The sequence below is a fragment of the Rhinoraja longicauda genome, chromosome 6 (assembly GCF_053455715.1).
Source record: "Rhinoraja longicauda isolate Sanriku21f chromosome 6, sRhiLon1.1, whole genome shotgun sequence".
In the NCBI taxonomy this organism is placed as follows: Eukaryota; Metazoa; Chordata; class Chondrichthyes; order Rajiformes; family Arhynchobatidae; genus Rhinoraja; species Rhinoraja longicauda.
Window position 1 is genome coordinate 44,286,154 of NC_135958.1, and position 25,173 is coordinate 44,311,326.

At 48.3% G+C, this 25,173-nt stretch overlaps 1 protein-coding gene and 1 pseudogene across 1 annotated transcript; both read left to right on the top strand.

The window, feature by feature from the left end:
* Positions 1–411: 411 nt before the first annotated feature.
* Positions 412–828, top strand: LOC144594882 (histone H2B-like; annotated as a pseudogene).
* Positions 829–1,781: 953 nt separating this feature from the next.
* On the top strand, positions 1,782–4,556 carry LOC144594724 (histone H2A-like). Its single transcript, XM_078401567.1, has 5 exons — positions 1,782–1,893; positions 2,052–2,109; positions 2,701–2,907; positions 4,348–4,426; positions 4,539–4,556. Exons 1-5 carry the CDS (start codon positions 1,782–1,784, stop codon positions 4,554–4,556), a joined length of 474 nt encoding a protein of 157 aa, XP_078257693.1.
* The last annotated feature ends 20,617 nt before the right edge of the window (positions 4,557–25,173 follow it).

Sequence of the window (25,173 nt, forward strand, 5' to 3'; positions counted from 1 at the left end):
GTAAAATTTACAATGATGTGAACCTGGACTGTGTAAGATGTAATCAGTCACCTGCAAATACTGTGCATATGTTCTGGTGTTGCCCATCACTTACTGGTTTCTGGAAGGGCATCTTTAACACACTTTCAGAAATAAGCAGCACACAGGTTGAACTAGATGTTATTACCGCATTATTTGGGGTTTCCTCATCCAAACTGCAACTCACTCAAATTAATGATGTAATTGCCTCGTGACTCTGTTTGCAAGACGACTAATTTTGCTCAGGTGGAAATCTCCTGCACCCCTTCTCAGATATCCAATCAGAGCGTTCACAGGGAGGTGTAATTATTCACGTCTCTGGCCACCCAATGACGATCCGCTCCTGCTCCAGCCCTCATTAGCATAGGGCGACGAGCTGCCTATTTAATCCGCGCTCCGAGCGGCTTCTGGTCATTTCTGTGTTTGAAACCCACCGAGGAAATGCATGAGCAGTCGAAAACCAAGAAGGGCGCCAAGAAAGCTTTGCCGAAATCTACAGGCAAAGCGGGCAAGAAGCACAGGAGGTCGAGAAAGGAGAGTTAAGCCATCTACATCTACAAAGTGATGAAGCAGGTTCACCCCGACACCGGCATCTCCTCCAAGGCCATGAGCAACATGAACTCGTTCGTGAACGATATTTTAGAACGCATCGCGGGCGAGGCTTCCCGCCTAGCCCATTACAACAAGAGGTCGACCATCAGCTCCCGAGAGATTCAGACCGCTGTGCGCCTGCTTCTTCCCGGGGAGTTGGCCAAGCACGCCGTGTCGGAAGGTACAAAGGCGGTAACCAAGTACACCAGCTCCAAGTAAAGATCCACATATTACCAAAACACCAAAAACTCAACACCCACATTCTCGCAGAAAAAGTGGTACTAATGTTTCGTCATTGAATCGCAGCAGAATTGTTTCAGGATATTTTTGTTATGGGAATTAAATGTTCCAATAGTGGGATATTCCCGGTATCCATGCTACGTTCTTGCCCATCAAACAGAAGTAAAATTCCTTCCCCTTCACGTCAGCTTGTTCCATCATAAGTTCTGCCCACGGGCAGCCGATTAGTGCTGGAGTTGTTTTATTTGTTATGGGAATTGCGATTTATTAACACCTGTCTTCATCTCTGTTACTGTTCCGAATGGCATTACTACTCGGCAATTTGTTCACAGTCTTTCAATCAGGAACTTTTCACACTTGTAGCCCAAACTCCGACTTTTGTGGAAAAGGACCAGTCCACAATCCGAGGCCGTTTACAAAGTGACCTCCCGCTAATTGATGCCGGGCATCGTTGTTTTTGTGAACGGTTACCGAGGGACCCAAATAAAGCGTAAAATAAATGTTGTGCCGTATTGCCCGGGGTTCAAGGTGGTTAATTATCAAGAGTATTTAATTGTCAGATGTGCCGTCAACGGAACAATGAAATTCTTACTGGCAGCAGTATAATTAACATCTTAACGCGATGTACTTAGATAAAAAATGATAAACAAAAAAACTGATTATGTGATGTAGTAAATTGTATTAAAACATAGATTTATAGTTTGGCGGGGTATTTCAAAGTTCTGCTTTTGGAGGGACTGGCAGTTATTTTCAGCGCTTTTGTAGCGGATTTTGATTGGTAGATAAAACAGTTCTGTGTTGGGTTTTTCTTATCACCAATGAGATCAAGTGCTTTTTCACCTATCATCAGCGGTTCACTGGCTTCCACAAACAGGTATAGGATGGGCGAGTCTGTGATTATTTTCTCATTCTGCGTGTGCACGATTCGGGAGATGTCTGGACGAGGAAAAACCAGAGGCAAAGCTCGGGCCAAGGCCAAGTCTCGCTCGTCCCGGGCCGGACTGCAGTTCCCGGTTGGCCGTGTACATAGGCTCAATAGACAACAGACACGGTGCAGGAGTAGGCCATTTGGCCCTTCGAGCCAGCACCGCCATTCAATGTGATCATAGCTGATCATTCTCAATCAGTACCCCGTTCCTGCCCTCTCCCCATACCCCCTGACTCCGCTATCCTTAAGAGCTCTATCTAGCTCTCTCTTGAATGCAACTATCCAGAGCGCGTGGGTGCCGGAGCCCCGGTCTGTCTGGCTTCTATGCTCGAGTATCTCATAGAGTCCTACAGCACAGAAAGAGGCCCTTCGGCCCATCGTGTCCGTTACCAAACACAGTCTAATTTTAATCCAATTTTCCCGCATTTGGACCGTAGCCCTGGATGTTGTAGCATTTCAAGTGCCCATCCAAATGCCTCTTAAACGTTGTGAGTGTTCCCGCCTCCACCACCACCCAGGCAGTGAGTTCCAGACTCCAACCACCCTCTGGGTGAAAAAGTTCTTTCTCACATCCCCCCCGAAACCTCCCTCCCCTTACCCTGTATCTATGTCCCCTCGTTGTTGAACCTTCCACCAGTAGAAGAAGTTCCCCACCATCTACCTTATATATGCCCCTCATGATCTTGTACACCTCGATCGTGTCCCCTCTCAGCCTTCTCTGCTCCAGGGAAAACACTCCTCATAGCCGAGGCCCCTCATCCCTGGCAGCATCCTGGTGAATCTCCTCTGCACCCTCTCCAAAGCTATCACATCCTTTCTATAATGTGGTGACCAGAACTGTACACAATACTCCAGCTGTGGCCTCACCAGTGTTCTGTACAATTCCATCATTACCCCCCTACTTTTATATTCGATATACTTTTATATCTGACGGCTGAAATCCTCGAGCTGGCCGGCAATGCGGCCCGGGACAACAAGAAGAGCCGCATCATCCCCAGACATCTGCAGCTGGCCGTCCGCAACGACGAGGAGCTCAACAAGCTGCTGGGAGGGGTGACCATCGCTCAGGGCGGTGTGCTGCCCAATATCCAGGCCGTGCTGTTACCCAAGAAAACCAGCGGAGCGAGCAAGTAAGCGAGTGAAACTCAACATCGTGACCGAAAGGCTCTTTTCAGAGCCACTCAACATGTCTGTGGAAGGGCTGATCATTGACTGCGGGAAAAGTGTTCCTTGTCGTTGTCGAAATCCGACCCTGCACATTGAGTTGTCTACACGGTGGTGTAGCGGTAGAACTAATGCCTTACAGCGCCAGACTAGGGGTGCAGTTTATACGATCTCCCCGTTTCCTCCCACACTCAAAATACGTCCAGCGTTGGAGGTTAGTTGGCTTGATATTTTTTTTTAAAACACGAGTGTGTGTGTGTGTGTGTGTGTGAGTGTGTGTAGGATAGTGTTCACGTGAGGGGATCGCTGGTCGGTGCGGACTCGCTGGCCCGAAGGGCCTGTTACCGCGCTGTAGCTCCAAACTAAACTGAACATGAAACAGCCGTTGACTGATGCGGAAAGGTAAGTTTAGGCAGATATTCCCCCGAACAAAGATTGACGGTGACCTGCAGTATGAGATCCTCCTTGAAACAACTCGGTTTCCCTCCTTCGCAACAGAACATTTAATGCAGCAACACTAAAATCGACTCGAGGCTTCTCTCCGAAAACAGTGACTTATGTCCAGCCTCGGGCAGAGCTGAATTCCTTCAGGTTCGCGAGCGGATCAGTAAATCCGCGCCGCATATGATTTATGCGGACATTAAAGTAGATTTAAGTTGATGGAAACAATATCATAAGATATAATTTCCCTCGGTTCTTGTTTGCACTGAAATTGGCGGGCAATCACACTGCAGTCTGTGTTCTCCGATTGACTGAGCCCTGACCGCCGGTCACAAACCTCCACAGCATTTGGTCACTCCCCGCAGCCCAATATATAACACTGAAAATAAAAAAAGCAAAATGCAAAATCCAGAAATCTGAACTAAAAATAGAAAACTATGAAAAGGTTCAGTAGATCGGGCATCATTTTATGGAATAATTGTTAGTGCGGAAACAGGCCTTTCGTAGGCCTTTCCTACCAACGTTCATGCTGACCAAAGATACTGGAGGAACAAGTTGGACAACTCCGTTGAAATCACCTGTACTGAAGTGTAGTAACGGCCGCCATTTTAGTAGGCAAAACCCACCGTTCCCTCTGCCTCTCGCAGTGTAATCAGTGTTTTGGGGGAACAGTATGTGTTCCCTGCATTAAAATGCAGAATATATCTCATCTATCAATTCACAGTATTTGATATTTTTCTTTTAAAATGTTTCTGCAAGTTTATGCCTACTAAAATGGCGCCATGGCATACTACGATTTTTAGGGTCGAGTGGACTGTCTTGCTCCTCTGTCTTGATGCTGACCAAGGGACTTCCTGAGCGAGTCGCATTTGTGGACCCTTGCCCGTTTAACAATTTCCTAACTAGCTGTCCAAATATGATTTTAAAATGTGAACGGTATTTGCCTCTACTATTTCATCTGGCAGCTCGTCCCAAATACACACCTACCTCTTTGGAGTCATCCCTCAGCCTGTGTCGTTTCAAGGCAAGCAGTCTCTGGGGAAGGTAAAACAGAGATAACGATTCAGGGCAAAGATCCTTCATCGGTTAACATTCCTCTCACAGTGTAAACCTTCCTAGTTGGTTATGTATTTGCCTATGAGCAATTGTAATTCAGGCACCAGGATCCTTCTGAACCTAAGAATTCTGTCATGTTTCCCATTTTAGATAGCGAGCTTCTGTTTCTCCCAAAATGGACATTTCAGAGTGACAGAATGCTGCTGCCCAGAAAGGGGGCAAAATACATCATCAACTCGCTAAATTTCAATAAACTTTGCTACCAATATTCCCTTTACCCTAGGATGATAAGGGAATGGAATATGTTACCACCCAACACACGTGCCGCTCTTAATGTTGAGTCATTTAAAAAGAGGATTGAGCAACTAGACCTCCTCAACTTGGTCAAAAAGGCCCACTTGAAAATTTAATACTACTCAAAAAATCTCAACCAATGGCTGGCCGAAGATCCATCATGCCCCCTGTGTTCAACACCAGCCACGCTTAAGTACATCATCACTGGGTGTAAAGTAAGCCTCTCCCAAGGACGGTACACCTGGAGACATAATCAAGTGCTCAAATGCCTGGCAGCTACTCTGGAAAGCAGGAGAACAACCAACAATGACAGAGGAGAAATCAATGTTCATACCGCTGGGGTGTAAGCTGCCCAAGCGAAATATGAGATGCTGTTCCTCCAATTTGCAGTGGGCCTCACTATGACAATGGAGGAGGCCCATGACAGAAAGGTCAGACTGGGAGTGGGGAGGGGGAGTTCAAGAGCTGAGCCACTGGGAGATCAGGTTGGTTAAGGCAGACTGAGCGAAGGTGTTGAGCGAAATGATCGCCGAGCCTGCGTTTGGTCTCGCCGATGTAGAGAAGTTGACATCTGGAACAGCGGTTACAGTAGATGAGGTTGGAGTAGGTGCCTCACCTGGAAAGACTGTTTGTGTCCTTGGATGGAGTCGCGGGGGGAGGTAAAGGGACAGATGTTGCATCTCCTGCGGTTGCTGGGGAAAGTACCTGGGGAGGGTGTGGTTTGTGTGGGAAGGGACAAATGGACCAGGGAGTTATGGTGGGAACGGTCTGCAGAAAGCAGAAAGGGGAGGAGATGGGAAGATGTGGCCAGTAGTGGGATCCCGTTGGAGGTGATGGAAATGCTGGAGGATCATTTGTATACGCTGGCTGATGGGGTGGAAGGTGAGGACAAGGGGGACTCTTTCCTTGTTACGAATGGGGAGAGATGGAGCAAGAGCGGAGCTGCGGAATATAGAGGAGGCCCTAGTGCGAGCCTCGTCTATAATGGAAGAGGGGAAGCCCCGTTTCCTAAAGCATGAGGACATCTCTGATGCCCTAATGTACCTTCGATTTGTACCAGCATCTGCAGTTATTTTCGTACACAACTCACCATCATGTTGTCCACCTGCTAACATAGCATCCAAACTTCTAGACTCAATATTCTCACTGATGAAGGCCAATGTACCAAAAAGCCTTTGTGATTAGTTTCGTATCACCTTCGGTAAACTATGTACCTGTGCTCCTAGTCCCTCTGATCTACAACACTTCCCAGGACCCAAGCATTCACTGCGAAGATCCTGCCCAGATTTGAGTTCCCACAATGTACCATCTTCTGTGCATGCTTTCCAGCTATGGCAAGATGAACAAAACTGAACACCATACTTCTAATATGGCTTCACCAACATTTTAGTCATAAAGTCATACAGCATAGAAACTGGACCAACGTGCCCACACCGACCGAGATGCCCCATCTACATTTGTGCCTCTTGCCTGTGTCTGACCCATATCCCTCTAAACCTTTCCAATCCATGTACCTATTCAAATGTCATTTAAGTGTTGTACAACTGTAACATAACATCCCAGTTTCTATACCCAATTCTTGACTGATGAAGGACAAAGTGCCAAAAGCCTTCTTCACTCCCCTATCTGCTTCCTTCAGGAAACTATTTACCTTTACTGCTCAATCACTTTGCTGTACAACACTGCCCAGAACCCGACCATTCAGTGTGATGATCCTTTTCCTGGTTTGACTTCTCAATATGAAACACCTCACACTAATGTGAATAAAAGTCCATTAGTCACCTCTGAGCCATCTTACCCAGCTGATCAAGATCCCGCAGTAATTCTTGATAACAATCGTCATTGCCTAAATACCAACTATTTCAGTATCTTAACCTATCTTTAGCTTTCGACTCGTGTCATAGTCATACAGTTCAGGAACACGTCCTTCAGCCCAGTGTTAATGCCAACCATCGTATTTAATTATCCAAGTCAATTATCCCGACTTTTGTTCTGCAGCCTTCTCTAACCTCATGTTTAACCAGTAGGTTTAGAAATGCTGTGAGTGTCCCTGCCTCCAGCTGCCCCTCAGGCAGCATGTTCCAGATTCCAACCACTCTGTGTGAAGAAATTCCCCCTCAGATCACCCTCCCTCTCACCTTATGCCTCTGCCCTCTTGCTTTAGACACCCCCACCAGGAGAAAATGATCTCCTGGAGGTGGGCACAGTGCTGCCGTGAGAGTCTGGCTACCAAGATGTCGTCGAGGTAGACGAACAGGAAATCAAGCCCGCGACGCACACCGTCCATCAACCGTTGGAATGCCTGCACGGTGTTCTTGAGGCTGAACGGCATCCGTACGAACCATCCGTACAATCCAAACGGCGTGATGATTGCCGTCTTGTGCACATCCTCCGGGTGGTTATAGCCCCGCACCAAATCCACTTTCGAGAATATCGTAGCCCCGGTCAAATGGGCGTTGAAGTCCTGGATGTGGGGCACGGGGTATCAACGTTCAGCCGCCGATAATCCCCGCAAGGTCTCCAGCCCCCGTTCACCTTGGGGACCATGTGGAGTGGGGACGCCCATGGGCTGTTGGAAGGGCGGATGATCCCCAAGGACTCCATCGTGCGGAACTCCTGCCGTGCCAGACGTGGCTTATCAGGCGGCAGTCGGTGTGCTCGTGAGTGGAGGGGTGGGCCGGTAGTTACCTCCCCGTGCTTGGGGATCGACGACCGGAATTGCGGGGTCATGATTTCCGGGAACTCTGTCAGAAACCGTGCGAAATAGGAGTCGACAGACAACAGCGGGCGTGCAATGGGCTCATCCAGACACAATGCGATGGACTCCATTGTGGTGGCGTGGACCAAGCGCTGCTGCCTGATGTCCACCAAGAGAGAATGAGCTCGCAGAAAGTCGGCCCCGAGCAACGGCTGGAAGACGTCGGCGATTGTGAACTGGCTCGTGAAATGGCAGGAGCCGAAAACGATGTTAACCGTGTGGACCCCGTAAGTACGGATGTGGTTTCCATTTCCCGGGAACGTGCACGGCTGGCGGCATTGTCGGGCTGCAGCACCCCAGCGCTGGTGGTAATAGCACCAGTGCCTCCTGCTGGTGCTGGCTGGAGCCTGCTGGTGTGGGACTGCAGGTGCAAGACACGCAGCAGCCACGGGGGGGGGGGGGGGGCGATCTCGCAGGCCTCCGGGGAGCAGCTGTTACTCCTTCCACAGCTTCCCCGTCCGACCGGAGAAAATCGGGCGCTGCTGGAGTGACGTTTAGTGCGCTGACGTCATTCCATCGTGCCATCCACAGCGCGTCTGCGCACCTGCCGAGGGCCCGGGTGTCGGCGAAGGAAGCGTCGGTAAGCTGCAGGCGGATGTCTGCCGGCAGCAGGTGCAGGTAGGTGTACTCGAACATCAGGCACGGCCTGTGCCCGTCGAGTAGCGCGACCATCTCATTGAGGAGGCTTGATGGGCTCCGGTCGCCTAGGCCCTGCATATGGAGGAGCCTTTCAGCCCATTCCATTCTGGAAAGTCCATAAGTTTGGAGCAGCAGCTCCTTAAGGGCTTTATACTTATCGTGGGCCGGGGGGTCCTCGAGGAACTCTGTGACCTCTTCGGCCGGTCCTGGTCAAGGGCTCCCACCGGGTAGAAAAAGCGAGTGTCGTCCGTCGTGATGCCCGGCAGCTGCAACTGAGCCTCCTTCTTGGTGAAACCAAACGCGAGGCCAGGTGGTCCAGAATGTCGGCAGTTTGATGGAAACCGCGTCGACAGATGTGGCCTGGTCAGCCTGTGAGCCGGATGGACGGTCGGGTTTCCATTTTGAGTCCATTATATTAGTAATGAACCGTCAGTGGTCACCAATTGTGGCGTGGAAAAAGCTCGAAATAAAGGCGAGGAGCCGGGTATTTCGGGAGTGATGTATTTAATGGGTTCTCTAGATCAGTCGAGTCTGCCAGAGAGCGATCGCGCCTAAAACCCCGACCTTTATACCCGGAGCTAAGGGCCGCCCCCCTGGACCAGTCCATTCCTGTGTCGAGGGGTCGGTAGTGGTATGGCCCGACCCTTGGGAGCCGCCACAGGCCTCTAGTTTTCCCCATTTTTGACCTGGGAAAAAAAGGGCCTTGTTGTCTATTCCATCTTTACCTCTCATAATTTGATTATGTCATTCCATTAGTACTACTGCAGGGTTTATCATAACAATAGTACAACCACACAGTGTGTCACTCTATCAGTACTGGCCTAGAGGTGGCATTCCAACAGTACTACCACATCATTTGTTACCCCATCAGTACTACCTCAGTGTGTCATCCATCAGTACTACCTTACAGTGTTACTTCATCAGTACTAGCAAACAGGTGTCGCATCATAAAACCACCCCACAGCATGTCACTCCATCCGTACTACCTTACAATATAACATTACATTATTACTACCCCAAAGTGCGTTACCTCATCTGTACTACCACATAGTTTGTTACTCCATCAGTACTACCCTACTGTGTGATTCCATCAATACTATGATACCGTGTGTTACTCCATCAGTGTGCAAGCACATTGTGTCTTTACATCAGTACTACCCAACAGTGTGTCACTCCATTGGTACTACCCCACAGTTTGTCTTAACGACAGTACAACCACACAGCGTGTCACTCCTTCAATACTACCCCAGAAAGAGTCATTACTACAGTGTTTCACCACAGTGTATCACTCCATCAGTAGTACCACATAATTTGTTACTCCATTAGTAATACCCCACATTGTGTGACTCCATCAATACTACCACATCATGTATCACTCCATGATATCTACCCCACAGTTGGTCATACATACTGCCTAAGTGAGGTCTACTTCATGATTTTACTGGGTTGTCTGCAAAATGAAGCATTTCACTGTGCCATGTACATATGACAATAAAGTATCATTGAATCATTGAAACTCTTGCAAACGCGTACACTTACACACACACTCCAACTCATTTGCACAATCTCGCACATTCACACTCACATACACACTCAATTGCTAACACACGGGCCCACACACTCATATTGTCGAACACACACAAGAACCAATGCGAGTCAGGCTGCATCTCTGGAGAAGTTTAGTTTAGTTTATTAGTATAGTTTAGATATTTGTCACATGGGGTACAGTGAAACACTTTTGTTGCAAAGACAATACATGATTACAATCGTGCCATTTACTGTGTATAGACACATGATGAGGGGATAACGTTTAGTGCAAGGTAAAGCCAGCAAAGTCCGATCAAGGATAGTCCAAGGGTCACCAAAGAGGTAGATAGCAGTTAAGCACTGCTCTCTGGTTGTGGGAGGATGATTCAGTTGTCTGATAACACCTGAGAAGAAACTGTCCCTGAATATGGAAGTGTGTGCATTATCACACGTCTATAAATTTTGCCTGATGGGAGAGGGAGAAGAGGGAGTGGCCAGAGTGCGACACGTCCTTGATTGTGCTGCTGGCCTTGCCGAGGCAGTATGCTGTATCAATGGAGTCAGTAGAAAGGAGGATGGTTTGTGTGATGACCTGCGCTGCGCCCACCATTTGCTGCTATTTCTTCTGGTCTTGGATGGAACTGTTCCCAAACCACGATGTGATGCATTTTGAAAAATGCCTTCTATGGTATCTGTAGAAGATGGTGAGAGTTGTAGGCGACATGCCGAACTTCCTAAGCATTGTAAGAACATGGGTAGTTGACGTTTCGGGTCGGAATCCTTCATCAGACTGGTTGTCAAGTCAAGTCAAGTCAATTTTATTTGTATAGCACATTTAAAAACAACCCACGTTGACCAAAGTGCTGCACATCTGATTAGGAAAAAAAAAAAGAAACAACATACAGTGGCAGGCAGCCAAACACAACGGCGCGGCCATCTTGAACAAAATGTTTAACTAAAGCAGAATGGTGTCCCGCGGCCGCGCTGCACCGGGCGATGGAAGGCCCCGCGGCCGAGCCGCACCGGACGCTGTTCAGTCCCGCGGCCGAGCCGCGGCGGGTGATGGAAGGCCCTGCGGAAGAGACCTAAAAAAAAAGAAAGATTTCCCCCACCCACAACCCCCCCCCCACATACCCACCCACCCTCACCACCCCCCCCCCCCCCCACCCCCACATACACAACCAAAACAAAACACCCCACCACCAACACACAAACAAAAAGGACAAAGGACAAACAGACTTGGTGGGAAGGGGGAGAAGGCTGGAACAGACGGAGGCAGGGAGTTGAATGAAGAGCTGATGCAGGTGAATAGCATTTTCATCGTCAGGTGGTTGAGACCAGAGATTAAAATATAAAAGGTATGAGATAAGACTTGTAGAGGATGGAATTATAAAGAGAGAGGAGGGAATATCGGGGGAAGGTGAGGTAGAGGGGATGACTAGGTCGGAATCCGGGTGAGACAAGAGGAAGAGCGAGGGGAAGCGGGGATTTCCACGTTAGTTTCTCAACATTGGATGTTCATGCCATTAGGTAGTAAAGTACCAAAGCGGAAGAGGAAGTGGCGTTCTTTCAGTTTGCATGTAGCCTCGCACTGGCAATGGTGGAGGCCCAGGGCTGAAAAGTTAGTGTGAGAAGGGGAGTTACAATGGTTAGCAACGGGGAGATCCGCCAGTCCTTGGTGGAACAAAGGTAAGTGTTCGGCAAAACGGTCGCCGAATCTACGCTTGTCCATGCTGATGTAAAGGAAGTCATACCTGGAACACCGCATGCAGTAGATGAGATTAGAGGAGGTGCAGGTGAACATCTGTCTTACCTGGAAGGGCTGCTGGAGTGTGAGGGAAGGGGTATAGGGACAGCTGTTACATCCCATGGTGGCTAACCGTTTTAATCGCACATCCCCAGAAAGGCGTTGGACAGGGAGGTGAAAGCAAGCAGGTGATAGTTGGAGAAGGGAGAGAGATACAGAGAGAGGGACACAGAGACAGATATAGACATAGAGATAGAGATAGAGATAGGTTGGAAATGAAGATAAAAGGGGATGAAAGGGCAAGAGATGGAAGGACCGATGAACTCTCCAAGGAATAATGGGAATTTGCAGAGAGAGGGTTCAGAGCGAGTGAGTGAGGCAAAGTCAGAGAGAGAACATCCGAGAGATACATGGAAAGCGATGTGGAGATGATGAGAGAGTGAGAGGGGAGGGAGGGGGAAGGGGAGAAAAGTTAACAGAGACAGGCGCAGAGAAGGTAGGGGAGCGAGTAACATTTCAGAGAGAAGACAGAAGTAAGGATGAGGGAGAGAGAAAGGGAGGAGGGAGAGTGCTGCATCATTAGCCGCTTTATCTGCGATTAGGAGAATTGTGAGGCGGCAATGTTTCTGTTCTCTGAGTGTCGTGAGTCTTTGGGTCGTTCCTCCGCAGAGGTGATGAAGCAGAGAATTTTATTGTCCCAGGGTAAAGTCAAATCCATTCCAGGCAAGCAAGAAGTGAATGGTTACCGGGATCGCTGGGTGTGGGGTTGAAGTTACAGTCATTTGAGCTGTGATTATATTGAGCAGAGTGGCGGGGCCATTTTAGTCCGAGGTGAACTGTTGAACTAATTCATCAACCTGTGGATAAAAGTCGCCCAGTCCATCTTGAAACAGGGCACCAGAAAGCAGACAAACAACATGAGGTGGAGAATTGAATCTGATGGAGTTAGAAACAATATCTCCTTTGCTGGAAAAATGCCGCTCCCAATTTCCAGCCACATTTTCCAGTCTTTGGAGTTTCTCAATCAATTCCCTGAATAAATCACGACCTATCTCAGCAGGGATTTTACTTGGATGATGTCATCTGTTTGCGAATAATTTCAAAATCTCTGTTTTTAACTGTTGCAACTTCAAGTGGAGAAGGAAAATGGTATAAAATCTCTGGGAATGTTCTGCCCCAGCATTTCATTCTGAGAGATTACCGGCAGGTCACGGCGACACGTCGCTAGGCAGAGAAAATGGGGGGAAAGCTTCAGGAATATTTCGACGTGGAGAAAATTTTGTACGTGATGATTGCTGCCGTTGGTATCCCTGGTTAGTGAGCAGAACAATTCATGTTTTATAACTCCGTGAGTTAACCGCTGTTGACGTGATTCTGATCATGTTGCCGTGTGGCGATGGCAGCCTCGCCAACGGTTGTCTGTCTTTTCGTTTTTAAAAAAAATGGTGTTTTAAAAGTATGTGTTGGTGTTCTCTGGTTTGTTTTATGTGGGGGGGGGGGGGTAGGGAGGGGATCTGGCAAAACATTTTTTCAATCTCTTACCTTGCCAGAGACGGGATTGACTTCCGGATCGTATTTCTGGTCGCTCTGCGGTCTAACATCATGGAGCTGGTGGCCTAGCTCCAGACTGACTTTGAGCATCAACGCGGGGCCGTGGACTTACCATCAGAGCCTGCGGATCTTACAATCGAGGAGCTCGCAGTCTCGGGTAGAGGCTGAGGTCAGGAAGCTTCAAAGATGCAGAAGTTTCGGCCTTTCCCTATGCGGGGTCAGATCACCCCGGCACGGGGTCTGATCGCCCCGGCACGGGGGAGCTGAGATTCCCCTTCCCCCCCCCCTCCCCCGATGCGGGAGCTTGATCGTCTCGACACGAAGGGCCCGACCGCCGGCTATGGGAGCAATGATCGTCCCCTCAACGGAAGGCTCGAGGCCCCCGACCGCGGGAGAACAAGGAAGAGAAGATTGAACTTTTTTTATGACTTCCATCACAGTGCAGAATATGGAGTTGTATTTTTGTGTTAAAATGTATTTTGTGTGTTGTGTTGCTTTTATTGGTGTGACTATGGCAAATTAAATTCCTTGTATGTTGCAAAACATACGAGGGTAATAAAGTATGAGCATGAGCATGAGTATGAGCATGAGTATGAGCATGAGTATGAGCATGAGTATGAGCATGAGCATGAGCATGAACATGAACATGAGTATGAGTATGAGCATGAGCATGAGCATGTATGAGCATGAGCATGAGCATGAGCATGAGCATGAGCATGAGCATGTATGAGCATGAGTATGCGTATGAGCATGAGTATGAGCATGAGCATGAGCATGAGTATGAGCATGAGTATGAGCATGAGTATGAGCATGAGTATGAGTATGAGCATGAGTATGAGTATGAGCATGAGCATGAGCATGAGCATGTATGAGCATGAGTATGCGTATGAGCACGAGCATGAGCATGAGTATGAGTATGAGTATGAGCACGAGCATGAGCATGAGTATGAGTATGAGTATGAGTATGAGCATGAGTATGAGCATGAGCATGAGCATGAGTATGAGCACGAGCATGAGCATGAGTATGAGTATGAGTATGAGCATGAGTATGAGCATGAGTATGAGCATGAGTATGAGTATGAGCATGAGCATGAGTATGAATATGAGTATGTATGAGCATGAGTATGAGTATGAGCATGAGTATGAGCATGAACATGAGTATGAGCACGAGCATGAGCATGAGTATGAGTATGAGCATGAGTATGAGTATGAGTATGTATGAGCATGAGCATGTATGAGCATGAGTATGAGTATGAGCATGAGTATGAGTATGAGTATGTATGAGCATGAGCATGTATGAGCATGAGTATGAGCATGAACATGAGTATGAACATGAGTATGAGCATGAGTATGAGTATGAACATGAGTATGAGCATGAGCATGAGTATGAGCAGGCACAACTGATGATCGGTGTACACGAATAGGTCATCAATATCAATCCTCTCATTGAAATATTTGTGATTTAATGCTGTGATTTTTCTTCAACATAGAAAATAGGTGCAGGAGGAGGCCATTTGGCCATTCGAGCCAGCACCGCCATTCATTGTGATCTTGGCTGATCATCCACAATGAGTAACCTATGCCTGCCTTCTCCCCATATCCCTTGATCAGCTAACCCCTAGAACTCTATCTAGACAGCCAAAACTAACCCTCTTTTTCTGCCACTGCCGGGACCCACCAGAATGTTGTTCTTGCCTTCAGCGGGACCTTGCCCAGAGTTGTCCCGGTGCCTAGGACAGGCAGCTCTCCAGGACGGTGTGACTGGGAGGGGTTTACATTGTGAAGTTCACTGTGTCTGAGTTATTGATCAGAGTGAACACCCGCTCATGTGGACACGTCTCGCTGTGGAGTCTGTCACAGTCGGATTCCATCGCCTGTTGGTCAATAATTGGATCGATCTCCTGAACCAGTGACCGCGGGTCAACCGGTGTGTGTAGTTACAGAACTGAATTCACTGTGGAATGAATCCATTAGCGGAGCCACTCTGCTGCCGGATTCTAAGTTGTCTATGTCTTCCCTCTGGAACTCTCCTGATCCCCATCTGAGTTCCCAGAGCCCTGGTTAAATGTGGCTGGTCACGGTGAAGTCTGTGAAACCGGCCCCATCAGAGACTGTGAGCAGGGTTAACAAAGAAAGGACCATTCCGCCTATTGTAGCGGGCTGCAGCTCGTTCCCTCCCCCCCCCCCCCCCCCCCCCTTTACCCCGTCCATCGCCTTATCTCTCCTCCCTTGAAGCAGGCAGGTCGGGCACAGTCGGAGCCAGGTCTGACATTGTTAAACCTGCAGCCACTCATCGACTCCAACACTCCTGATCTTTAACTGAAAGTCGAGCCGGTGTTCAGCTCCGGAAAACGTGTTCAGTAATGCCCAGTCTTTCCGCAGTGAATTTAGTGGCGATTGTGATCCTGTCCCGGGGAAAGTGCGGCCTCTCCACCTGCACCACTCGCTACCTGGTGGCCATGGCAGCGGCCGATCTACTGGTCCTTATCACAGAGGTCATTTTGTATTGGATCCGATATCATTACTTTTATTGGAGTTTCCTGTCCATCACCCCTGTGTGCCGTGTTATCAATGTACTGGCGTATTCAGCTACAGACTGTTCTGTCTGGTTCACCGTCACTTTCACCTTTGATCGCTTTGTCGCCATTTGTTGTCAGAAACTGAAGACAAAATATTGCGCCGGGAAAACTGCGGCTGCGGTTCTCGCAACAGCCGGCGTTCTGATCTGTCTGAAAAACGTTCCCCGCTACTTCACAAAGGAACCCCGGACAATCATCGACAATGTCCCGTGGGGCTGTGCCATGGTGGACAGTTATTTCACTGACCCCGGGTGGGTGGCATTTGACTGGTTCGACACGGTTTTAACTCCGCTCCTCCCTTTCGCTGTGATCCTGCTGCTCAACGCTCTGACAGTCCGGCACATTTTAGTGGCCAGTCGGGTCCGTCAGGGGCTGAGGGGTCAGAGCAAGGGGGAGAAGCGCAGTGACCCAGAGATGGAGAACAGGAGGAGGTCTATGGTTTTACTCGTCACCATCTCCGGCAGCTTCATCTTCCTGTGGCTGTCGCAGGTTGTAGAATTCGTCTATCATCAGATCACAGGAATTGGAAATGATATGAATGATTCTGAATATATCTTTAAGAACCTCGGGTACTTACTAAGGAATCTCAGCTGCTGCACGAACACATTTATTTACGCGGTGACCCAGTCCAAGTTCAGGGAGCAGGTGAAGAGCGCTGTGAAATATCCGCTCACCTCAGCGCTTCGGCTCATTAATAATTCCGCGCCCTGAGCGCATCCCAGAGGCGGCCGCCGTCTCTCCGCTCGGGGATCCGGCTCCTGACATTCACCGCTGCTTCTTCCAGGTGTCAATCCCGGGCGGAACTTTAGGAGGTCAAATGAAAGTGCAAAATATACAATTAATGGCATGACCTTAAACATTATTGCTGTATCTTGGTCCACAGCTCCCCGAAGGTGATAACAGCAGTAGATAGTGGAAAAGAGGCATATGGTACAGTTCCGTTCATTGGTCAAGGAGTGGTGGACTGTCTCAGGAATTGGTGCTGGGCTCATTGTTGTTTGTCATCTATATCAACGAGTTGCATGAGAATGTACAAGGACTGATTTTTAATTTTGCAGTTGACAGTAAAGTAGGTGGCCTCACAGGCAGTGAAAATGGTTAGCAAGAATGGAAGCAGTGACGTTTTCAACTTGGAAAGTGGGCTGAAAAATAGCAAATGGTATTTCTTTCAGATAAGTGTGAGGTTTTAATTTTGGGAAGTGAAACCAGGGCATGGTCTTCACTGAATGGTCGGTACCTGGGGAGTTTTGGAGAGCAGATCGGGGAGTAAAAGCACATGGCTCCAAGAAAAGGGAAATAACAGGGAGATAGGGTAGTGAAGAATGTTTTTAGGGCACTGTCTTCATCAGTCAGGGAATGAACTTTAGAAGATGAAAAGTCATGTTCAATTGCACAAGACGTTGGTAAAGACGCATTTGGAGTAACGTGTATAATTTTCGCTACCATGATTAGGATATATGCCACTAATTTGAAAAGAGTGCAGATTTTTTTTTACAATACTTTGCCCGGAAACAAGGGTCGGAGCTACAGGGAAATGTTGGACACGCCAGGACTTGATTCCATGGAGCGCAGTGATCTCATAGAGGTGGATAGTATCATAGGTGGCGTCATAATAACAACACAAAGACAGGTACACGAGGGGAATGGTTTAGAGGGAGATGATTCATATGCTGGCAAATGGGAATAGTTCAGATGAATTGAAATGCACTATCCCTCCCCGTGAAACTCGGCAACCTGTGTCTGAAATTTGTGCCAGGTACAGCACTAACAAATAAATTGCTTTTAAACGGCTTGACAACTATTTGGATATTTAGTTATCACTAAAATCTAGCCTTGAAATCAGAGGAATTAAACATCAACAGGTGTCCATATTTCTCAAAGATGCAGATTAGGCAGAAAACATAATATAATTGCCTGGCATACACATTGGTCATTTTTAATAACAGTCCCTGACCATTGAAGTGTTTATTTCAGTTTTTAACGAGGTTTGCACTGCATGATGGGAGATATCCTTGAATGACTTGATAAATAAGCACATAAATGAAGTTTGTGTGCGTGGCAGCTTTCTCTGTGCCGCTGTGTGGACAGCCCAGACGGATGAGTTGGTCATTTACTCTCACACCTACATTGCTGTCTGTGGGTTTGAATTCACATCTACCTGTCACATGGTCTGAAGTAGTTCACTGCAAAATAAACTGCAGATTCACAGAGCCAGATCTAGTGTTCACCGGCTGGAACTAATATTCCCCATTGGGCGAAGGGCACAGAACTGTTACTCAACTCCCCCTTTCTCAGATCTGAAGCTGCATTTTAATTGTCAGCATCATGTGTTATTGTTTCAAATGTATTCCGGAGAGAGTTAATTAACATTTCTGAACTGTGTTAATTAAGATGACAGTAACAAATTAATGCATCTTCACCTGCCGTGTTCACCAGCGTGGATAGAGCAGCAAGATGGAGTCAGTGCTCATTGCAGATCATATTCATTATGGATACTGAACCTGCGTTAACCCTTTAGAGTCCAACAACTGAAATAAAAAGAAAGGATTCTTTATTTTACATCATGTAAAATGGAAAACAAAGCAATCAGAGAGGAAGGATAATGTGTAGAGAGAGTTAGAGGAATGTGGGGATGGAGGGCGAGGTGTGGGGGAGAGTGAAAGGAGGAGGGTGAGGGAGGAATGTAGCGAGAATGAGGGGTACAAGAGAAAGAGGGATAGTAGAGTGGGGAGAGAGTGGGAGAGGAAAGGGGAAAGAGTGGAGGAATGAGGGGGAACGAGAGGGGGGAATGTGGGGAGAGAGGTGGAAGTGTGTGGGGAGAGAGAGGGAGAGGAAAGGGGAAAGAGTGGAGGAATGAGGGGGAACGAGAGGGGGGAATGTGGGGAGAGAGGTGGAAGTGTGTGGGGAGAGAGAGGGAGAGGAAAGGGGAAAGAGTGGAGGAATGAGGGGGAACGAGAGGGGGGAATGTGGGGAGAGAGGTGGGAGTGTGTGGGGAGAGAGAGGAGGTATGTGGGGAAATAGATGGGGCAGTTAGAGTGGGGAGAGAGGGGAGGAGAGAGAGGAAAGGGGAAAGAGTGGAGGAATGAGGGGGAACGAGAGGGGGGAATGTGGGGAGAGAGGTGGAAGTGTGTGGGGAGAGAGAGCAGAGCGATGGGGAGAGGTGGTGGGGAGGGAGCAATGTGATGGGGAGAGGTGGTGGGGAGGGAGCAATGTGATGGGGAGAGAGGGAATGGGGAAATATTGAGCCATGTTGTGAGGAGAGCAGGAGGGGGAGGGAACGGTGCGATGAGGAGAGATGGGGAGGGGGTGTGGGGAGACGGATAGTCGGAGGAGGGGGAGAGAGGGCCGTGGGAGTGGGGAGAGATGGGGAGGGGGTGTGGGGAGACGGATGGTCGGAGGAGGGGGAGAGAGGGCCGTAGGAGTGGGGGGAGAGATGGGGAGGGGGTGTGGGGAGATGGATGGTCTAGGAGGGGGAGAGAGGGCCGTGGGAGTGGGGGGAGAGATGGGGAGGGGGTGTGGGGAGACGGATAGTCGGAGGAGGGGGAGAGAGGGCCGTGGGAGTGGGGGAGAGAGAGGTGGTGTGGGGAGACAGATGAGGAGTGGGGAGAGAGAGTGAGTGGTATGGGGGGAGAGCAGAGGGGTCAGGGTGGGGAGGGAAAGAATGACGAAGGATGGTGCAGAGTGAGGGGAGGGGGATGGGGAGAGTGAGAGAGTCGGAGTTTGGGTAGAGAGAGGATCAGAGGAGTGTGAGTGAGAGAGGGAGAGGGAGAGGTGTGGGGATAGAGAGTGGGAGGGGTGGGGAGAGAAAGGGCTTGAGGATGGGAGAAAGGAAGAGGAAGGGAAATAGGGAGAGCAGGGAGAGAGAATGAGGAGTGGGGGAAGAGGGTGGAGCAGTGCAGAGAGAGGGGGAGGTGTATGGAGAGAGAGAGGGAGAGGAATGGGGAGAGGGGGAGGTGGGTGGGGAGAGAGAGGGAGAGGAGTGTGGGAACGGGAGGAGTGGAGAGAGAGAGGGCGGTGGGCTATTGGGAGAGATAGGGGGAGTGTGGGGAGAGAGGGGTAGGAGTGTGGGCAGAGAGGGGGACGTTTGTGGGGAGAGAGAGATGGGGAGGAACGTGGGTAGACAAGGGCTGGAGTGAGTGGAGACAAAATGGGATGAGTGGTGAGTGTGTGGGGAGTAATAAGGAGTGTGGGGTGAGAGAGGGTGAGGAGACTGGGGAGAGAGGGGTTGTGGGGAAAGAGTGGGAGGTGTGTGGGGGAGAGATTGGAGGAGTGTGGCAGGATAGAGGGGAGTGTGGGGAGGAGTGTGGAGAGAAGATGGGAAGTTAGAGGGTCGGAGAATTGGGGAGACAAGAATGTGGAGTAAGGGGAGAGAGAATGGATGGAAGGGGAGGGAGAGAGGGAGAGAGAGCGAGGAGTGTTGGGAGAGAAGCATTATGTGTTATTCTTTCAATCGTATGCCGGAGAAAGTAATTTACTCATTTTAACCACTGCCTATTAAAATGAAAATAACAACAAAATGCCACAGGAGATCCTTCTTCCCTGTAGCTATCAAACTGTATAACTCCTTCCCCCTTCTGTGGTAAGGTAGACTGACTGTGACTGAGTCCCAACCCCCCATCCCCCCTTCCCCCCATCCAATCTTTGCACTTACCCAATCCTTTCCACTCGTCAATGTTTCATGCAGTTATTATGCCTGTTTGCGCATCAATTTCCCTCCTGGGATAAATAAAGTTCTATCGTATCGTATCGTTATATTTCCACCAGCTAGTAATGACTAACAATCTAAGCACTTCATAAATCTGTTCATTGCCACAAGACCTTTAAGTTGCCTTCATAATTTCACAATGTCCCACCAGGGAGATGAAAATATTGGACCTGCTACATGCCAATGTTACAGATAGTCCTTCCGCCACTGGGAAGATCCGACCACAACATGGTTCACCTCCTACCCAGTATACACCAATGGTCCAGAGGCTGCCTGTGGCCACAAGGTCAACCAGGAGGTGGTCCCAGAAGGTCTGTGACGCTCTGCATGGCTGTTTAGAGGTCACAGACTGGGACACACTCCCCATGGAGAGGACATTGAAACTGCTAACACAGGTAACCATCAAAGTTCTGTGTGGATAGCATTGGCCCTGAGGAGACTCTTCTTTTCCCCCCAATAACAAGCTCTGGGTCACCAGTGACACGAAAGCCCTTTTCAACCAGAAGAAGAGGGCCTTCAGAAAAGATGACATGGAGATGAAACTGGGACATAAAAACCTGAAGCCGAGACTAGGACAGGGCAAGGACAACGACAGCAGGAAGCTTGAGCTGAAACTTCAGCAGAACAACATGGGGGATGTGTGGAGTGGTCTGAAGATCATTACAGGCTACAAGAAGACCAGTGGCCTGGGGAGGGGAAACAATCAGGACTCGGCCAATGAGCCTTCTGGAGGCCTTCCGTGAATGCTGGTCACCGTGAAGGGTCGAGTATTTTGTAGATAAACTTAACAATATTTTAATTTGATAACTATTGGCAGGTTTTTATTTTGTTACTACTCTGTTTTTGTGTTTGTTTGAATAAAGGCATTTTGTAAATACATTTTAAAAGAGCATGTCACTCCATCAGTACAAACCCACAGTATGTCATTCCATCAGTACAAACCCACAGTATGTCACTCCATCAGTACAAACCCACAGTATGTCACTCCATCAGTACAAACCCACAGTATGTCATTCCATCAGTACTACCCGACAGCGTTTAATTTCATCAGTACTACCCTGGAATGAGTCACTGCATCAGTACTACTATCATAGAAACATAGAAAATAGATGCAGAAGGAGGCCATTCGGCCCTTCAAACCAGCACGGCCATTCATTGTGATCATAGCTGACCATCCACAATCCTGTGCCCAACTTCTCCCCATATCCCTTGATTCCATTAGCCCCAAGAGCTCTATCTAACTCTCTCTTAAATTCAACCAGTGATTTGGCACTCCATCAATTCCAACTCACAGTGTGTCATACATCAGAACAACCTCGCAGTGTGTCACTCCATCAGAACTACCCCATAGTTGTCACTCCGTCAGTGCTGTGCCACAGCGTGTCACTCCATCAGCACAACCACATAAGATGTCACTCCATCATTACAACCCAGAGTGCGTCATCGATCGGTACTACATCACAGTGTCACTCTGTCAGTACTATCCCACAGGGTATCACTCCAAGTGCGACCACACATTGTGTCATTCCATCAGCACTACCCAGCAGTGTGTCACTGCATTATTACTACCCCACAATTTGTCATACCTACAATACCATCCCACAGTGTGTCACTCCATCAATACTACTCTACAATGTATGTCATCCTTCAGTACTACCTCGCAGTGTGTCACTCTGTCAGTACTACCCCACGGGGTGCCACTCCATAAGTACTATCCTAAAGCATACCATGATATCAGTACTACCCCACAGTGCGTCACCCCAACAATATTACCGCAGAATATACCATTAGATCAGTACTACCCCACAGTGTGACACTCAATCAGTACTACACCACACAATACCTTGGAATGTGCCACTCCATCACTACTGCCCCTCAGCATGTCACTCCATCAGTATACTACATGGTTTGTTGCTCTTTCAATACTGCCCCACAGCGAGTCACTCAATCAGTATTATCCCACAGTATGCCATTACATCAGGACCACCACATGCATTGCCACTTTCATTTCACTGCACATCGTGTATGTGTATGTGACAAATAAACTTGACTTGACTTGACTTGGATAGTCAATCCATCAGTACTACCTCACATTGCGTCACTACATCAGTTCTCCCACTCAATGTGGCAATCAATCAGTACTAACCAACTGTATGTCATTCCATCAGTGCTACACAACAATGTTTCACTCCATCAGTACTGCCTTTTGTATGTAATTCCATCAGTACTACCCCACAGTGTGTCATTCAGTCAGTACCACCCACAATGTTTCACACCATTAGTACTACCCTGTAATGTGCCACTACATAAGTACTATACCAAAATGTGTTACTCCACCCTTATTATCTCACAGTGCGTCATCCATCAGTACTACCCTACAGCATGTCTCACCATGAAAACGGCTTCATGGTGTGCCACTCCATCAGTACTACACCATATTATGTCACCCCATTAGTACAACCCATGAGCATGTCACGCTCATCAGTACAGCCCCGCAGCATGTCACTCCATCAGTACTATCACAAAGTATACCATTACAGCAGTACTACCCCACAATGTGTCACTCCATCAGTATTATCCCCCAGTACTAGAGCGGGACGACGCTCTGTCCCCGGGGGGACCGCTGGGTACCATGTAGGATTGAATGCATCCTCAATAAGGATTGTAATTGTATACTAGTTTATTTAGTATATTTATTTGACTTGGATAATGCTGGTGGGTTTTGTTTCATGGAATTGTGTTCTCGAGATCAATTTGCAAGAACACTGTACTACGCTGATGTACCCCGATTTTACACGTGGAACAATAGGAAATGGCAAAGAAGGAAGGTTGGGAAGATAGTGGAAGATCTTTCAGGTATTTTTGAAGCCAACGTTCTGGGATGAGTACCTCCCATTTCTTCAAGATGTGGTGTCCTCTTGAGACTGCTTCTCCATCACGTAAAAGGGCCAGTATCCTTCGATTCATTGAGGACACATGACGGACATATTCTTCCTTCCTTCAAAGACATCTGCATAGAAAGAGGTTTGTTCCAAACTGACGACCATTGGCAACAGACGATAGAAGGTGCTGAGCGGCAAGATTACCCGGTGCAATGAGAGATTTGTTTGTTGTTTTGCTGACGAGTGCTGAGATCAACACTCCTCAACAATTATGAGATTGCTTCAAGAATTCCATGTCTGAAGATTACCTTCAAAGAGAACGGAGAACAATCGATGATCCAAAATCATGATACATGAGAGGCATCATGATCAGGCTCTATTGTATATTCAAGACAAGCTTGTGAATTACAAGACACTGGGATACTTTCATTTGCCACTACCAAGACATGGAAGGATGGACCTTGATGGTGACAATCCTGAATTGCTGCGTAAATTGCAGTACAATAGACCTGAACAACAGTGATTTGTTGGAGAAGGAGCCTCTGCTGAATGCTGAGCAAAGAGCAGTGTTTGACCATGTGTGCGGCTGCTTGAAAGGAATGTTCCTTCAATGTTTTTCATTGATTCGCCAACAGGAATGGGCAAGACATTTCTCACCAATTTGATCCTGGAGCTAACCAGGGAGTTGGGGAGGGAACAGTCTCTGCGGAAAGTGGAAAGGGGTGGAGATGGGAAGATGTGGCTAATGATGGGATCCCGTTGGAGGTGGCAAAAATATCGGAGGATTTTGTGCTGCATGCGACGGCTGATGGGGTGAAAGGTGACAGGGGGGATGGGGAGTAAGAGCGGAGTAGCGGGATATCTAGGAGACCTCATCTATGATGGAATAGGGGAACCCTGAAGAATGCAGACATCTCAGATGTGCAACCATAGAATACCTCAACTTGAGCACAGATGTGGCGTAGATGGAGGAATTGGGAGTAGGGGATAGAGGCAAGGTGGGAAGAAGTGTAGTCTAGATAGCAGTGGGAGTCATTCGGTTTGTAGTAGATGTTGGTCAATAGTCTGTCTCCAGAAATGGTAGGGAGATGTGGGAGATGGTCCAAATGAATTTGAGTGCGGATGGAAATTAGTCTTGAAGTTGATGAAGTCAGTGACGCAGGAGACAGCACCGGCACAGTCGTCAATGTAGCGGGGGTAGAGTTTGGGGATGGGGCCAGTGTACGCCTGGAACAGTGATTGTTTGACGTACTATACAGAGGCAGGCATAGCTAGGGCCTGTGCGAGTGCCCATAGCCAAGCCTTGGATTTGGAGCTGGTGGGAAGAGTCAAAGGAGAAGTTGTGAAGGGTAAGGATCAGCTCTGCTAGGTGGAGGAGAGTGTTAGTAGATGGAATTTGGCTGATTCTGCGGTCGTGGAAGAAACGGAGGGCTGTAATACCTTCCTGGCGGGGAATGCAGGTGTATCTCCATCCCCCACCAGGATGGTGTTAAAGCCCTCCGTTTCTTCCTGGAACAGTGATTATTCAATGGACCTCACAAAGAGACAGGCATCGGTGGGGCCCATGCAAGCGCCCATAGCTTCCCATAGAGACACCTCCATCCACCACCAGAGATGCAGCCTGTTTCTTGCATGGTCTTTATAAATATGTGTTGATATGTATGGAAAACAGATTCCCTTGGAAGAGTTGGCAAGTTTTCTTCCGGATGTCCACTGCATGAAACCATCAAGCGGATAAGTTAATGCACTTCCATAAATCAGTAAAGTATGGTCAGTTCCATCGCCTGTGACTAGAGCTGGAAATCTTGGCCTGGAAGTGGGTCAAGCAGATTGGTAATACAAATAGTGTATACTGTCTTATTAGGGGAACAAATGTTGTAGGTAGCAGGAAACATCTTTGCTTCGGTGATGTCTAAAACCAAAGGATTTAGGTCTTTGTGGCTACCTTCTTGAGGGGATGTCAGTATATTCCTTTATCCATGGTGTAGTTGAATACTTCGCCAACTCCAGGAGAAGTTCAGAGAACAGTGGATGCCCCTGTATATTGCTTTCA